This window comes from Pelobates fuscus, chromosome 7 (genome assembly GCF_036172605.1).
Source record: "Pelobates fuscus isolate aPelFus1 chromosome 7, aPelFus1.pri, whole genome shotgun sequence".
NCBI classification, from domain to species: Eukaryota; Metazoa; Chordata; class Amphibia; order Anura; family Pelobatidae; genus Pelobates; species Pelobates fuscus.
In genome coordinates, this window is record NC_086323.1 from 85,735,832 (window position 1) to 85,752,617 (window position 16,786).

Genomic DNA, 16,786 nt, shown 5'->3' on the forward strand with positions numbered 1-16,786 from the left:
CCTATGTAACTGTAATTGGAGATATCATACCTTGCATATTATCAAGATACCATGAGATCTATGATTGCTTTCCCCTTTCAATACATTTAGTCCGATTTGTCACCCTCCTGCTTTAAACAATGCCGTTAACTATTTTTTAATATGCAGTCTTCAGAACTCTTAAAGACCTTAAAATGTTTTTTCAGATGGAGTCTGCACGAAAGGCATGGGAAAACTCTCAAAGTGTTGCTGATAAGGGTTCCCCAATCACCTCTTCAGCTCCTCCGATTACGAGCACACCTGCAGTTGGGGCTCCCACCATCTCCAGCAGTGTGGTAGGCGTGCCACCAACCAACAATGGAAATCCTGGACCTCCTGCTCCAAGCACTGTTACGTACAACTCTTTCTCCAACGCGTCTATGCCCCCCATACCTGTAGCTTCAGTTACACCAACAACTTCATTAGCAGGTAGTTGACTATTGAATATACTTATTTTACTCGTTGTGGAAGATGGAAAAGAACCATTTGTAGCTAGCATTTAATGTTACTGTTTTATAGATTATTGTTTTTTTTTTTTTCTTAACCACTAATTATTCAGTACAAGAACAAACTTGTAAATAAGGCTTCCAAGTTATATTCTTGATTCAGGTTTATTATATAAGATATGTGATATATATTTAAAACCATAAATAGCACAACCTAAAAGCACAAAGGGAGATCAATAGTGCAGACAAAAAAGGGCTAAAAAGCATAAAAGGGAACTATAAAACACTCACAAACATAGAAGTAAAAAGGCAGGGTATAATCAATCTTCTTCAAGTGTTTCTTTTCTTCTTGTATATGAAGATAAGTACTTAAAACAAAGCACAGAAAAAAAGCATAGTGTATAGCTGTATGATATTCCAAGAAATGCCTTATTGTGTACACTTACAAAATCAAGAAGTTAAAAAGGCCCATCAATATATACATCCACTGTCTGCTACCAGGTACAGATGAAAACCGCCAGGATAAAAAGACAAAACTGGATGAAAGGAGTCCACAGTAAAATAATTTTTTAAAAGTGAAATAAAGCTTTGTGCTTTTAGGTCGTGCTATTTATGGTTTTATGTATAAGATATTGAAGACCTTGAGGAGTCTTCGCACTTCCTATTTCTGGGTATTTATATAAATGTTATATTTTACCTTTGTAATAGCCACAGAGGTTTTTTTTGCATTTTTTAGTGCAAATCACTTTTTTCTGCATGTGATATATATTTGTCTGTACAAAAAAATATAACTATTTCATTTATCCCCCCAGTCATGAGTATAATTATCCAGTCCTTGCCAGTTCTCATTATCTTTGAGCCTACTTGCATTTAAGAGCAGACATTTAAATACTGTAGTGCCAGGAATACAAAGCTGTATTCCTGGTACTACTGTTCCCATGCACCCCCTTCCCCGGTAAATAAAGAGTAAAAAAAAAATAAAAATCTTTATTTATTATCCCAGTGCCGCTGTGCCGAATCTTGCCCCCTCCACCGTCCTGTGACAAGCAGGGTGTAATGCCCATCAAATGCTGCGCGCGCAATAGACCTCCCCATAGCAAAGCGCCCCCAGTAGACAGCCACTGAGGGCAGACTTAGTGCTGCAATGTAAACATTGCAGTTCTCTGGAACTTCAACATGTAACATTGCAGCACTAGGTGCAAAAGGGACACAACACCCAGACCACTTCAATTAGCTGAAGTGTTCTGGGTGTCTATAGTGTCCCTTTAAGTTGTTGACAATATTTATTTAAAATGTTAACATTTACCAAATGCAAATAAGATTTGAAGTGTTCTCCAAAATCCTTATCTGAAAACTAATTTTTACCTTTTTAAGCTCAGACTTTCTTGATTTGTAAATAGTAGTAAAAGTGGCACGGAGCCTGATTAGTGATTTCAAACATTTGTTAAAAAAAGTGTAATCAGTTCTGCATATCTAATTCTATGTAATTTGTCTAGGTGCTGGAACTTACACCACATCTTCCCTTAGCACCAAAACCACCACAACTTCAGATCCTCCAAATATCTGCAAGGTGAAACCTCAGCAACTTCAAAGTAACAGCAGCATGCCTTCTGCAAGCCACTTCTCTCAGCTGAGTTGTATGCCATCACTAATGGCCCAGCAACAGAGTCCACAGGTGTATGTCTCCCAGTCAGCAGGTGTGCTCTTATGTTTTTGTTTAGTTTTTTTGTAAATGTGTATTCTAGCTGATACTTTGTTTATTACTTGGCTAACCCAGATTTTTTTCTTTTGGTGGGGCTTATGGCAGGGTCTGCAGCACAGATTCCGGCTTTCTATATGGACACTAGCCACCTGTTCAACACTCAGCATGCAAGATTAGCTGCACCAACTCTAACCCAGCAGCAGGGATTTCAGCCAGGACTTTCTCAGGTATGACAATTCCTTTAACTTTTTCTTTCATTTATGATAATTGGAGGAGGAGGTGGGTGACGAGTCTTGACATTGCAATTACATTGCTTTGCCGGCTATACTGTTTTGTATGAATAATTTAGCTTACATTAAAAGGACACTATGATCACCAGAACAAATGCAGTTATTCTGGTGTGTTTGTCCATGCAATTTGATGTCAATTTTGATGATATCAGCCAAGGGGGCACAGCCACCCGAGACAGACCCACACGGCGTTGGATTAAAGGTAAGTAAACCTCACCTTTAAAATTGCTTACTAGGGGGATGGAGGCATAAATAGTGTTTTTTCTTAACTGGTGTTCGGAATACATGTTTGTATGCCTGTCACTATAGTGTTCCTACAAGTGAAATGACGTTTGAAAGCATCTTACATTTACTGTACATGTAGTATTCATTTTTATATCCATATTTCAAATATCTCACAAATTTTGTTGGCTTCTCAAATTGTACTATACTTTTACTCTTTTTCTAATAAAGATCCCGATCCCAATCTATGCGCCTCTGCAAGGACAGCATCAAGCCCAGCTAGGTTTAGGGCATGGGCCAACTGTCTCTCAAGCCCAAGAGTTGTTCACACCATCTCTGCAACCATACAGGTAAAAAGGGCGTTGATTTTATTTTATGTCTATGGTAATTAAAACAAAATAACCAGCAATTTGAGTGGAAACTCTAGTCTGAAATTTTGACAGTCTCAAGCTTTTCCAAAACACATCAGACCTGCTGGAGATGTTTATAGTGAATATGTTTAAAGAATTTCAAGAAAGGAATGTCTAATGTCCATGTAGAGCACAGTAGATGTTTGGGAAATGTGATTTAAAAAGCTTGGGTTGTTTGTTAGTCATTAAGTCTGCATATCACTCTTTTAAGTATATTGTGCTTTAAATATTGAAAGTGTTCACTTACCACCCCACCCCCCTTTTTCAGGTCCCAGCAAGCGTTTTTACAGAACAACCTTTCTCAACCTTCTATGATGTTGTCAGGCGCAACCCTACACAATTTCCCTGGTGTCCAACACCAAGATCTTGCCAAAGCTCAGTCTAGCCTAGCGTATCAACAGACAACAAACACACAAGCAATCCCTATCTTGTATGAGCACCAATTGGGCCAGGCTGGGCTAGGAGGGTCACAGCTGATTGATACTCATATTCTACAGGTAGGCATTTTGTTTATGGTTACCAGCTGAATCGGATGATTAAAACAGTGAAAAATCTATATTTTACATATAACTCTACGTAAAATTGAATGTAAAATGTAATACTAATGTATCCTTTCCAGACACGGCAAGGGTTGGGACAGCCTTCAAATCTTTACTCAGGGCAAGTCCAACAGCCCAGTCAAACCAGTTTCTACAACACAGCGCAGTCTCCAAATGCACTTCAGCAGGTGAGGGTGCGGTTTATGGGATAAGAAACTTTGTCTGCAACTTGGCTCTCTCGAAGGAGGAGAGGGCCATGCTTTTTGTTTGCAGAGTGCACACATTGCATGCAAATATGGATGAAACCAATAGAAGGCAACCCAAATGAAATATTCTTGGTACCCGATTGCCGTCCTAATGGAAGTAATTTTTTCTTTTATCTCTCTAAGCCTGTGTCGGCAATGAGTGGACTCAAGGTGCTCTATGCACCACACACAAACTGCTTGTGTTGGTTACAGTTGTTAGCAAAAATAAAACACGAGTATAATGAACACACTAAAAAAGGGAGTAAACAACCTGCAGGGTGCTCCAGAAAGGGATGACTAATCCCTGGAGACATCAAATTGAATTTTTATTTGGAACAAGACGTTGATGAAGGCTCAGAGGAACTGAAACCTGTCTCCACTTTCTTGTTCCACATAAAAGAATGCCTTTCAGTAGAAACATCAGATGTGCCTGGATATTTATTTTCTTCCATTTGTGTTGGTTACGATGAAACTTTTAAATATTCAAATTATTAAAAAGTTCAAGAATAGGAAAAAATATATAAATTGTTAAATTATAGTGTATATTTTAACCATATGAAGGTTCATCGAGATGTGTAAACGTTTGTAACGTAAATTCTATAGAGCAGTAAAGTTAAGTGGGCACTCCTATTGTAATAGTCGTGAAGTACTGACTTCTAGTGGCGGCGTTTCCACTTAAGTTTTACCAATAAAACTTTAGACTCTGCTGGACATCAAGTTTCTAATCTAAACTAATGTATTATTAATTCTACATTATAGGTCTTAAAGGACCACTATAGTGCCAGGAAAACAAACTTGTTTTCCTGGCACTATAGTATTAATAGGTCCCCACTCCCGCCGGGCTCTAGGGGGAGGAAGGGGTTAAACACTCACCTTTCTCCATCGCCGGGCTCCCTCTGCGCTGGGGACTCTCCTCCCTCTTCCGCCGAATGCGCGCGCTACTTCAGTCAGTCCATAGGAAAGCATTCTCAATGCTTTCCTATGGACGCTGGCATCTTCTTACTGTGAAAGCCGCTTCTCACTGTGATTGTCAATGAGACAGCCACTAGAGGCTGGATTAACCCATATGTAAACATAGCAGTTTCTTTGAAACTATGTTTACAGTAGGCAGGGTTAACCCTAGATGGACCTGGCACCCAGACCACTTCATTGACCTGAAGTGGTCTGGGTGCCTATAGTGGTCCTTTTAGGATTTTAACATTCATTGGTCCTCAAAGTTGCTATATTTTGCACTGTGCAGCCTTTAGAAGGTTGTCATTTAGTTTTCATATGGGTAACTTTACTTGAAGACCTTTGCCTCTCATTCATTATACATATCATGTTAAAAATATTTTTGGAATAAAGGTTCTAAACTAGATGTAAGTTATTTTGTTATACTTTATTTATATATAGAGATGTTTGGACTTATTAATTATAGGAAATATAGATATCTGATTCTTCAAATTTTTCTAGATGACCGTACCTTTACAAGGGTCACAGTTATCCTTGCCCAATTTTGGTTCAGCAGCTGGGCAGCCTTTAATTGCTCTGTCTCAAGCAATGCCACCAGCTCCACAGGCTCAGCACCAGAATCTGTCCAGAAGTCAAGTGAACCAGGGTTACCGAGGCCTGATCCCTACAGGCAATCAGCATGGAATGATTCCTGGCCCTGGGAAGGTGAGAAATCTTGTCCACTATTAACAGTGGTTTATTTGGTTTCTGTATAGTTGCTTAAAGTTATATCCAGGAACCCATTGTATTATTGTATTCTGTTTAATTACTCTGTTTTTCCTTCCTGGTGACTCACTCAACATTGAAACATTGTCTTGACATACCTCTCAAAAAGACTCCATAAATTCCGCTATACATTTTTATTTTTTTTTAACTTCAAGGAACACTATAGTCACCTAAATAAAGCAGTTTTAGTGTATAGATCATTCCCCTGCAATTTCACTGCTCAATTCACTGTCATTTAGGAGTTAAATCACTTTGTTTCTGTTTATGCAGCCCTAGCCACACCTCCCCTGGCTATGATTGACAGAGCCTGCATGAAAAAAAAAACTGGTTTCACTTTCAAACAGATGTAATTTACCTTAAATAATTGTATCTCAATCTCTAAATTCTAAATCACATACAGGAGGCTCTTGTAGGGTCTAGCAAGCTATTAACATAGCAGGGGATAAGAAAATCCTAATTAAACAACTTGCAATAAAAGCCTAAATAGGGCTCTCTTTACAGGAAGTGTTTATGGAAGGCTGTGCAAGTCACACGCAGGGAGGTGTGACTAGGGTTCATAAACAAAGGGATTTAACTCCTAAATGGCAGATGATTGAGAAGTGAGGCTGCAGGGGCATGTTTTATACACCAAAACTGCTTCATTAAGCTAAAGTTGTTCAGGTGACTATAGTGTCCCTTTCACATCCCACTAAATGTTTCCTTGAATCACCTTTTCAATTTGTTGCAAATGTACTCTGCATTAGATACTCGGTGGCCTACATCTTTAGATTGAATAGAAGGATGCTTTTAAATTTGAGTCCGGACTGTTCAGCTATAGAATCTATAGAAAAACGTCAAGCATTTACAGCTATATAAGCTGTTCAGATCTAGTTACGATTTTCTGACATAAGACTGTTGAAAGGGAAGTGGCTTACTATAGTACATAATGAATGTGCCTCCAGATGCATGCTGGTAAATGTGTCACTGTTTGTCGTTTATTTTGTTATCTCTGGATTAATAATTACTGCATATTATTTGTATAGATATCAGAAATGGACCTGAAGCCCTATGGTAGTGGCTTGGATCACGTGAAGCCAGGTACACCGCCTGTGGGTGGAAGAAGCACCACTCCCACTTCCAGTCCTTTCCGGTAAGTGTGACTTTTGCTAGCCATGGAAATAAGAAGTTATATAGCCTCATTGCATGCTAGTTCCTATAAAATGTGCACATTTTGAAATAAAAAAATCAATATATACTTTTTTTTAGATGTGCTTTGCGTTTATATAGTTACTTTTTAAATATATTACACTGCACACCTTTATTAGAGAGGAGTGTAAGAGTCATGGAACTTGTGCTATGCAATTGGCTGTTGTAAGAAGTTGAGACATCAGTCTATGCAGAGGCAGATCCAGAACCTAATCTTGGGAGGGGCAATGGAGTATGTAAAGGACCACTTCAGCCCTCTGTAGCGTTTATAGTGCCAGGAGTGCTGTGGCGCCCCCCACGAGTAAGTACTCAGTTTGAGAACTTACCTGTGGTCTGCTGGGGTCGGGACATTAGTGGGAAGTTAAAGGCTGTAGTGGAAGTTTAGGCTTTGTTGAGGTTGTTAAAGGCATTAGTCTGGCTGTAGGTTGGGGTGAGGGGTTAGCAGTGGTAGTGGGATTTAGGGGCTGTAGGGGGCTTAAGGGAATTGGTCAGGGGCTTGTTGTAGTTCTGGTGAGTATAGTCAGTCCCTGCAGGCATTTTTATGTAAACACTGTCTTTTCAGAGAAAAGGTAGTGTTCACATTACAGCCTAGGGACACATCCAGTGGCCACTCCTGAGAACGCTACTAGAGGGGCTTCCTGGGGCAGCACTGTTCAGCATCTCCACAGATGGAGACGCTGAACTTTCCTCTTAGAGCTGCATTGGTTGAGTTAATATGTGAGGAGATGCTGATTGGCCATGCTGGCTTTTAGCTCTGCCATGTCCCGCCTCCTTTAAAGCCAATTCAATGCTTTTCCTATGGGATCAATTCTGATGTCATCGAAGGAGGGCGAATTGGGGGTGGAACCAGCACACCATACTGAAAATAATGTACATATTATACCTGTTAAAGAAAGCAGGGGGGCAAGCCACCTACATAGTGGTTTTAACACTAAACGGTCAGGAATAAATGTTTGTGTTCCTGACCTTATATTGTTCCTTTAATGTGTTTTAGTATCAAACATTGATAATATACTATAAGAGGGCGAGACAGGCAGTTTCTCTCTGCTGTAAAAGGCAGATGACATGGAGGAATAAATTGAGCAGATTTTACACCTGTAATGAATTTATGGAAATGTGCTGTTCAACTGAAGGATTTCTATGATTTTTAAGTTTTAAACTTGCCATACTTTTTTCCAAGTGGCCACGAATGCAAGCGCTTTGTATAGATTTTAAAATTGCCTAATGCCCATTACTTTTTGAAATTTGAGGAAAAAATGTAGTGCTACAGGATTAAAAATAACATGGCACCAGAAAAAAATGCTTTCTTAATTTCTTTACAGTTAAAATGTTTTAATCTGTGCTGAGATTTACTTTCATGAACCCTGAAATACATGCAACCAAAGTCGGTTGCAATTTTTGGCACTCGTTGCTAGAAATTTAATTTTTTATTGTGATCTGTGACCCAGGCTTGTCTGGTTTCTTTCGTAGTCTACTGCTTCATAGTCAACATGCCAGTATATATGTTTTTTGGGGGGGGGTTGGGGGATTTAGTTTTTAAAAGGTGATGCTGTTTTTTTTTTGTTTTTTTCTTGTATCAATGTTAAGTGATGAAATTTTATAACTATTTACATTTGTTAACTTTGACTTAAAAGAATAAATTTGTCTTTAAAACTTTAATGCATATTTTTCTTTTGTTGTAATTTCTGCAGTATCTTATTCCAAAATAGTTTTCAATATTATATATTTACAGCTTTGTTGCATTGTGTCTTTTCCCTCAGGGCCAGTTCAACCAGTCCAAACAGCCAGTCCAGTAAAATGAACAGTCTGGTTTACCAAAAACACCAGTTTACGTCCGCAGCCGGTGTCCGAATTGGGCAACCACCATTCCCTACACAGTTCCCTCCTCAGGTAATGAGACCATGTCTCCAATAATGAGCTCACAATTAATATTACAAGACATTAATTTTTTTTGTATTATGTGCCATAAGTTCAGTAATCTTTGTATAGGTTAGGTCAGCGGTTCCCAAACTGTGTCCGCGGTGCCCATGGTGCCGTGATTGGCACACAGGGGTGCCGCAAAATGTTTCCCTTCTGCTATGATCATAGCACTAAGGAAACATTTCTACTGAATAGGGGCCCAGGCAGGCGCCGCGGCCATTTAAGACAACGACCGGGTCCCTTTAGTGTCGAACGGCTGTGAGGAAGTGACAGCCTGTCACTTCCTTCCAGCATTATACAAAGTGACTGTGTGGGACAGGCAGCATATATGTAGAGCAGAGCAGCACAATGAGCTGCTCCAGACCCCTCACTACCAGCTGCAGCAGGACCAGGACCCCAAGTCACCCTCCTGGGCACAAAAGGTAAGCTAACAGGAGGGTCACGTTTGTGTCAGTGTGCATCTGTGTGACAGGGTGTGCTTCTTTGTGTCTCTGTTTTTGTGTACATGTGTCAGGATGTGCATCTCTGCGTATTAGTCTGTATCTGTGTCAAGGTGTGTGTTTGTGTCGGTGTGTGTGTATATATATATATATATATATATATATAATATATATATGTGTGTGTATACATATGTATATATGTGTGTCCATGTATTTATATGCATCTGTGTGCTAACGTGCATATATCTAAGTATGTATGTGGTAGTGTATGTCCATACATCCAAGCAACACACACTCCTGCAATCTAATGCAAACACACCCCTGCATCCAAATTACTAAATTATATACAAACACATCCTTTCACTCAAACACCAATACTACACAAAAATTTTACATATAAAAGCAAATATTGCATACACACTCACTCTTGTCTTAAAACACTAAAATTATATACAACCACCTCTTCAATTAAACACCAACACTATACATTAAACTATAGTGCCAGTATATGCCGCACCAATATTCAGATATACAGCACAGAACTTTGTTTTGACTTGGAGTATCTTGGAAAAATATTTAAATATTAAGGGCGCCTTGAACCTAAAACGTTTAGAAACCCCACTGGTTTAGGTTCTTGTTTTAGAAGCAGATCTTAAACGCCTGTTAAAGGGACACTATAGTCACCGGTTAAACTACAGGTTAATGTAGTTCTGGTGTCTATACCATGTCCCTGAAAGCTTTTTTTTTTTGTAAACATTACTTTTTCACAGTAAAGGCAGTTTTTACCTTGTAGCATGTACATCTGTAGTGACCAGTCTTCAGACGGCCACAAGAGGTGCTTCCTGGGTTCAGTGTCTCCAAGCTCTACATTGAGACACTGAACTTTCCTCATAGAGATTCATTAATTCAATGCATCTATATGCGATGCTGATAAGCCAGAGCAGCGTTTGGCTCCACCCCGCCTCTTTGGCTGAGATCATCAGAATTTCTATGGGAAAGCATTATGATTAGCTGAGATAATCACTTCTGATGTCAGCCAAGAAGACAGATTGGGAGTAGTACCAGTGGACCCACATGGCGCTGGAAATAAGGCAAAGGGGTGACATAGTAATTTTAATACTATAGGGTACATACATGTTTGTGTTCCTGACCTTAGTGATCCTTTTAAACTAACCTTGCTTTTTAATTGCATGGTTTTGTACAGAGGAATATGATTAGTTGTTTTGTTTTTTTATCTGCGCACACCTTCTGATTGTAAGGAGTGTTTAGGCTAGTTGTGACATACAGATTGAAAGGGTCACCTGTGAAGTTTTCTATGATGCTGAAAATCACATCATATTGCAGCTTCAACCTTCCCACAGGGAAATATTCCAGCCCGACCTAGTGTTTTCATTATTTTGTCTGTCTTGTGAAACTCGTCCTCTTCCACACATCGAAGTCAATGAGGAAGAGGAAGCCACCCAGGTGCTCACTGAACTGCTTTATAAAACTTGAATGAAAAATTGCCTTTAATTGTACAAATTTGCAAAAATGTATACAATTAAAGTAACTAGGAGAGGGATGACTTCCTTGCACTCTAATCTATTCATTTGAATAGTTTAAAAGCATGGTGCCTGAAATGTCCCTTTATCTTAAGTTTTTCACTCCACTATTACTGCCATGTAAAAACGTTTATTTTCAAACCATTACTAGCACAGTGTCCTCTGAGCCATCTCGTCTGCATATGTGACATTGATTTCTGTTTTTGAAGAAATCAACTTTTCACATGTGAAGAAATATTGGTCATCCATTCTCTATTCCAGTGGTTTTCAAACCAGTTCTCAAGGCATGCCTACTAGCCCAGTAGTGTTAAGGTATTTTAGAATGAAAGAAAAACACGTTGGACCCAACTAGGTAATCCCTAAATCCTGAACTGGTAGGCGTGCCTTGAGGATTGGTTTGGAAACCACTGCTCTATTCTTTTCACATTCTTTGCAGCTGTAAAAGTAACAATAAAGTAGCTCTCTCCCACCCTTACTAGATGTTATGAGTTCAATGAATGAACCCGATCATTAAAGGGACACTATTGTCACCAGAACTACAGCTTATTGAATTTGTTCTGGTGAGTAGAATCATTCCCTTCAGGCTTTTTGCAGTAAACACTTTCTTTTCAGAGAAAATGCAGTGTTTATATTACAGCCTAGTGATAACTTCACTGGACACTCACTGGATGGCTGCTAAAACTGCTTCCTTGGGCAGTGCTGCAGAGTAAGCAGCACTGCCATTCAGTTTCTCCACCCTCTGCATGCAGACACTGAACTTTCCTCATAGAGATGCATTGATTTAATTAATCTCTGAGGAGATGCTGATTTGGCCAGGGCTGTGTTTGACTTGTGCTGGCTCTGCCTCTGATATGCCTCCTTGACAACCTCAGCCAATCCTGTGGGGAAGTATTTTGATTGGTTCAGACCACCACTTCTGATGCCAGCAGCTCCAGAATTGAATACAAGTAAGAGGGGAGGCCAGGGGGGCTAGATGATAGTTTTACCACTGTAGGGTCAGGAATAACTGTTTGTGTTCCTGACCCTATAGTGCTCCTTTAAGGAAAAGATGTGAATGCAATATTTGCATTATTAGATAATCAAATTATATTTTTTGTTTGCAAAAATACCTCTGGGAATCTAAACTTGCACTTGACATATGTTATGTTATCCATAGCCAGTAGCTACAGTACCAAATATCATCTAGAACTTAAATATCTGACTCAAGTGTGGATATTCATTTGAAATTGTTTTATTTTTGCTTTAGATTCTCTCACAGCCCAACCTTGTTCCTCCTATGGTCCGAGCACCTCATCCAAATTCTTTTCAACCTCCTGTTCAGCGGCCACCCATGGGATTGCCCAATCAGATGCCCGCAGGCCTGATGAACCATCCTCGCCTTCACCACGTGTCTCGAGCTCCGCCTATTGCACCTTCAGGGGTTCGTGTTACTTCGACACATGCTGCTATGAAGGCTGAGCAGGATTTAAAGGTCAGTGTGGCTTATGGAAATCAATTTGAATGTAAATTAACTTATTCCCACCATCACCACCACTATCTATTTAAAATCTTCTGTCCAGCCTTATTTATAATTTACAATTCAAATTGTTAACACATGTTCTTTACCAATATCAACTATTCCTCTTCCCTACATCATACTAAAAGTTTACTAATTTACAGAGTTGGGGTGTAAGTATAGGAGATGTTATCTTCCCTGCACTTGTGAGTTGACCTGACACGTTTTCAAGATGTTCCAAGCATTCGTGCTTGCATATTTTCTGATAATCCCCATGAGTTTAGATTCCTTACATTTATGCTGTTCACAATGCACTTACACAGCACTATCCGTTAAGACCGTGACAGCCTTGCAAATAATGAAATACTTCAGCAAAAATACTTTGCAAAAAGTGTAACTCACTTTTTGAAGAGGGGCTGCCACCTTTGAGTTTGTCATAAAGCTAGACTGTTCATGAAAAAAAAATTAGTTGCATTAGAATTTTATGAAAACTCCAATTAAATTAAGATATATGGGTTACTTTGACTTGTGTATGCAATTAAACAAGGCAACTTGAAACATTGATCAATTTCACAGTTGAACTTAAAGGGACACTCTAAGCAGCAAAGCCTTTACTGCTTTAGTGCCAGGAGTACAGCTTTGTATTCCTAGCACTATAGTAACCTGTTAATGAAATAAAGGAAGAGCCTATGCATCTTTCTGTCCTTCAACTTTGGGAAATTGTTGAAATTTTTCTATATTTTTGCGAGATTATTATAAGCTTGGTTTTTCAAATGATTCAGCCTTAACCGCATGGTCCACTCCTTATTTATCATTATTCTCTTTTAATATTTACCTCCTTTCCTTCCTTATTTGGATTTTTTGTTATTAACTATCTGATAACCACTGTGATTAGGAACAGCTTTGGATGTAGTTTATCACGGATATTTGTATCCTATTAGTGACATCTAGTGGCCATTTTATGTCACTTTACTGGAAACTGCATAGCATGAGAACAAAATAGATTAATTTGCTGCAATTTACAATGTATTACTCTTTAGTGTGTGTGTGTGTGTGTGTGTGTGTGTATATATATATATATATATATATATATAATGTGTGTGTGTATATATTATATGCAAAGTACTTTTATATGCACATGCACAATTTTTTTTTTTTTTTAAGGCTTTTTTTAGTCACAAACACTGGATAAAATTGGCGTTCAAAATAGTTTTTTGCATTTTTCACACACAAACAAATATGAACACTAACTTTGGCCAGTGTGTGTAAATAAGTGGCTACTAAAAAAGACTGTACATATCCTATTTGCAATACCGTGGGTTGTCTACTTTAGCAAGTGGTATGCTATCATGAGGATAATTCTTATTCCTGGGCATACGGTCTCAAAGTCAACATAACCAGTCTGGCAAATTACAATGTGTAAACTGAAAAATGTAACTTGCTATATTTGACCATGTAACTTTTCAAAACACAATAAAACCTGTACATGGGTGGTACACGTGAGACATCGCTGAATACAAATGTGTATTTTATTGCAGTAAAAGCAAACAGTATTATAGCATTCACAGTTAAAATGCCATGCAGAACTAAAGAAAATAGCATTTCTTAATTTCTCAAATCTTTTTATATTGCATATTAAATGATATTTCATAGCTAAATATTTTATGTGAAATTAAAACCCTGGTTCACAATAAATTATATATGTGTGGGTGCACTTTAAATGAAAAGTGAATTACCGTTGAACAGACATATAGTCAAATTCCAGGTTTTGTTTACTTTTTTATCAGAATGTGTACAATTGGTGTAGTCCTTAACCCCTTAAGGACACATGACATGTGTGACATGTCATGATTCCCTTTTATTCCAGAAGTTTGGTCCTTAAGGGGTTAAGGGGTTAATAATAAAAAGGTTATGTTCTATTAGTATTTATAACCAGCAGATTTTATAGATTACATGATTGCTGTGCCTAACATGTTGTAGAGATTTCTCATCCACACTGGTTTTTAATTGGTCCAGCTTAAACTTATTCGCTTCAGGCACAGTGTTTTGGATATAAATTTCTTAAATGTGTTTTCAGAGTTGTACATTTGTAGTGCTTACTAGACATAAAAATGTATATTCATATACCTTTGCACATCTTAATTAATGGAACACATCTGTTTTGTTTTTGTTTTTTTGTTTTTTTTTGTTCTGGTTTTTTTTTTGTTTTCCTTCCCATTCCTTTAAGGCAAAACAGAGAGCAGAGGTCCTACAGTCAACACACCGTTTCTTTGAGCAGCAACAGCATCAGCAGAGCAAACCAGTTGTATCGAAGCCCCCGAAAGCAACCCCAGCGCCTGTTAAGCCTACAGACAGCCTGCCAGATACCACAATGGTCCAACAGGAGAAAGTGGAAGATAACTCAGCACCTGCAGCCCCTATGGCCCCAGTTGCAGTGCCGACATCCACTAAACCTATTAGAACTGGACCAATTAAACCTCAGGCCATCAAAACAGAAGAGACAAAATCATAGATGCAGTTTGTAGATGGTTATGTTTTGAGCATTACACTGAGGTGTATTGATTATTTTCATATATGCTTTTTGTTTGTTTACTGAAGACACAGCAGCTCAAAGAAGTACTGTGGGTACAGCAGACGTTTTAGTTAGCAATCATGTGAAGGAGATGGTGTCTGTTCTTGCTGCCCTTTCAGCATTTTAGATCTGAGAGGTTGACTTATTTTTTTTTATTTTTTTTTTCCTTAAAATTGTCCCTGGCTGTTTAAAGAGTTTAAAATCCAAATGCTTACAAAACAGCATTTTTACATATAAATATATATACATACATATATACACACACACACACTACGGGACTTGTAGATCATTTGGATGGGCTTTTACTTCTGTATGGTGTTTGAAAAAAGGAAAGGAAAAAGAAGGCCCTGTTATCACTTACCTTTTTACTTTCACTAAACACACTGTGCTAGAGTAAGCTTGAGTGAAACATGATATATGTATACCCAAACACGCTTTATGGTCTTGTTTAGGGTTATGCTATTTGATTTTATTTCACACCGTTATCTGGCATTTCTCCATATCTGGCCTTGCAGAAATTTGTCTGTGGGTCTTACATGAAGACACAGATTTAACTGTTATGTAATGAAATAAAAAGTTAATTCTTTACATGACACTTATCACTTAAAATAAATGCCGATATGGAAGATGGTTTTTGACTGAAAGCTATCTTGTTTGACACATTGTCAATCACTTTTCTTTTGACTCTAGCACAGGCCATTCTGGGTAAAAAGCAAAACACATATTAAGGTCCACTGTGTAGTATTGGTGAAGTAGCTGGATTTTTTTTATTTTTTTTGACCCCTCCTCAACACAGCTAAGCTAGAACAATATAAAATATGTCATTGTTGCTGCTGTCATAAATGTTTAACGATATCACTCTGTATACTGTACCTTTAAAATCTGACCTCCTTGCGACCACATTTGTTTTTTTCCTGAATCAAGTTAAATGGCAAGGTTTTTTTTCTTTTGTTTTTTTTAATAAAATGAAAATTAAAAAAAAAAAAATCCTAATTACTGTTCTGGACATAATGCAAGACTGTATATTATAAAATGTAAATGCAGCAATGTTGTGGTAGTTTTTTTTCTTTTTTTAATGAAAAGAAAATGTTTTGGAGAAGATTGTGGTGGATCTTTTCTAATTATATAAATGGATTAGCCAGTTAGAGATTAGGAAGCCACATGTCTAAAAATATATTCATTTATATTTAAACAAGGAAACATTGAGGAGCAGGGGGCCAATCTAAATTATATGGCATCTGTTGAAGGCTGGTCACCATTTGAATGAGTTTTTTTTTTTGCATTCCTTTCATTACGTCTAAGCTTGAGTTTTAACACTATAGGCGGCAGTGATGTATGATTTGGTACGGAAATGCTTGCGCATCAATAAAGTTAAATGAAAAGTCACTGTATGATCAAAACATTGTAATTTCAAATTATGGTTAAAGCTTGATCAGCACATACATAGCTAGTTAAATGACTGAGGTGCTTTAATGAAGCACTTGTAGTTAGAATATGCTTTCATGTTGACTTTTCCGTTTTACGTTTTAATTTTTTTTTAATTTTTTTTATGGTGAAAAAAATATTGGTACAGCAGAAAACAAATTTCTCCCACTCGTATGTTTTGGCATTGTATAGAATTTACCGCCAATCTTACACCTGCATTTTGGGAGTTTGTTTAAACCCCTATCTACAGAAGCTGTTAGAGAAAAGAAAAAGTACATTGTATTAAATATGTAAGCTCTTTATTTACCTTATCCCAGTTTGAATACAGGAACTAATAAAGCATTCTCTAAATAAAGATTAGTCTGTCATGCATTAAACTTTCTGCCATAGAAAGATGGTGAATGTATTGAGGTTATATTAGAATTGCTGCTCATGAATAACATAAGGGGCATTTTGTTTTGGTTTTCCTACATATTGAAATTTGGAGGAATAACATCTCATTGGAAATCATTTGCCATCCTAATGGAACAAATGACTCCAAACAGTATGCGGATATCCACTGCCATGGGTAAAAGTATTCACACAAATGTTCCTTAATTGACTCAAACATGTTAGGGATG

The 16,786-nt window shown here is 37.9% G+C and overlaps 1 protein-coding gene across 3 annotated transcripts in view; it reads left to right on the forward strand.

Moving 5' to 3' along the window:
- Nucleotides 1-16,521, forward strand: part of PRRC2C (proline rich coiled-coil 2C) — a 52,882-nt gene extending 36,361 nt beyond the window's left edge. For 2 of the 3 annotated variants that reach the window (XM_063426163.1, XM_063426164.1), the window contains exons 25-35: nt 186-447; nt 1,961-2,161; nt 2,272-2,393; nt 2,910-3,028; nt 3,357-3,585; nt 3,708-3,815; nt 5,325-5,528; nt 6,611-6,717; nt 8,534-8,663; nt 11,921-12,145; nt 14,397-16,521. In XM_063426163.1, the coding sequence (XP_063282233.1) occupies nt 186-447; nt 1,961-2,161; nt 2,272-2,393; nt 2,910-3,028; nt 3,357-3,585; nt 3,708-3,815; nt 5,325-5,528; nt 6,611-6,717; nt 8,534-8,663; nt 11,921-12,145; nt 14,397-14,681 (1,992 nt within the window). In that variant the 3' untranslated portion in view covers nt 14,682-16,521. The remainder of the gene's footprint in view (nt 1-185; nt 448-1,960; nt 2,162-2,271; nt 2,394-2,909; nt 3,029-3,356; nt 3,586-3,707; nt 3,816-5,324; nt 5,529-6,610; nt 6,718-8,533; nt 8,664-11,920; nt 12,146-14,396) is intronic. The other variant, XM_063426165.1, reaches the window with a different exon arrangement.
- Nucleotides 16,522-16,786: the final 265 nt, after the last annotated feature.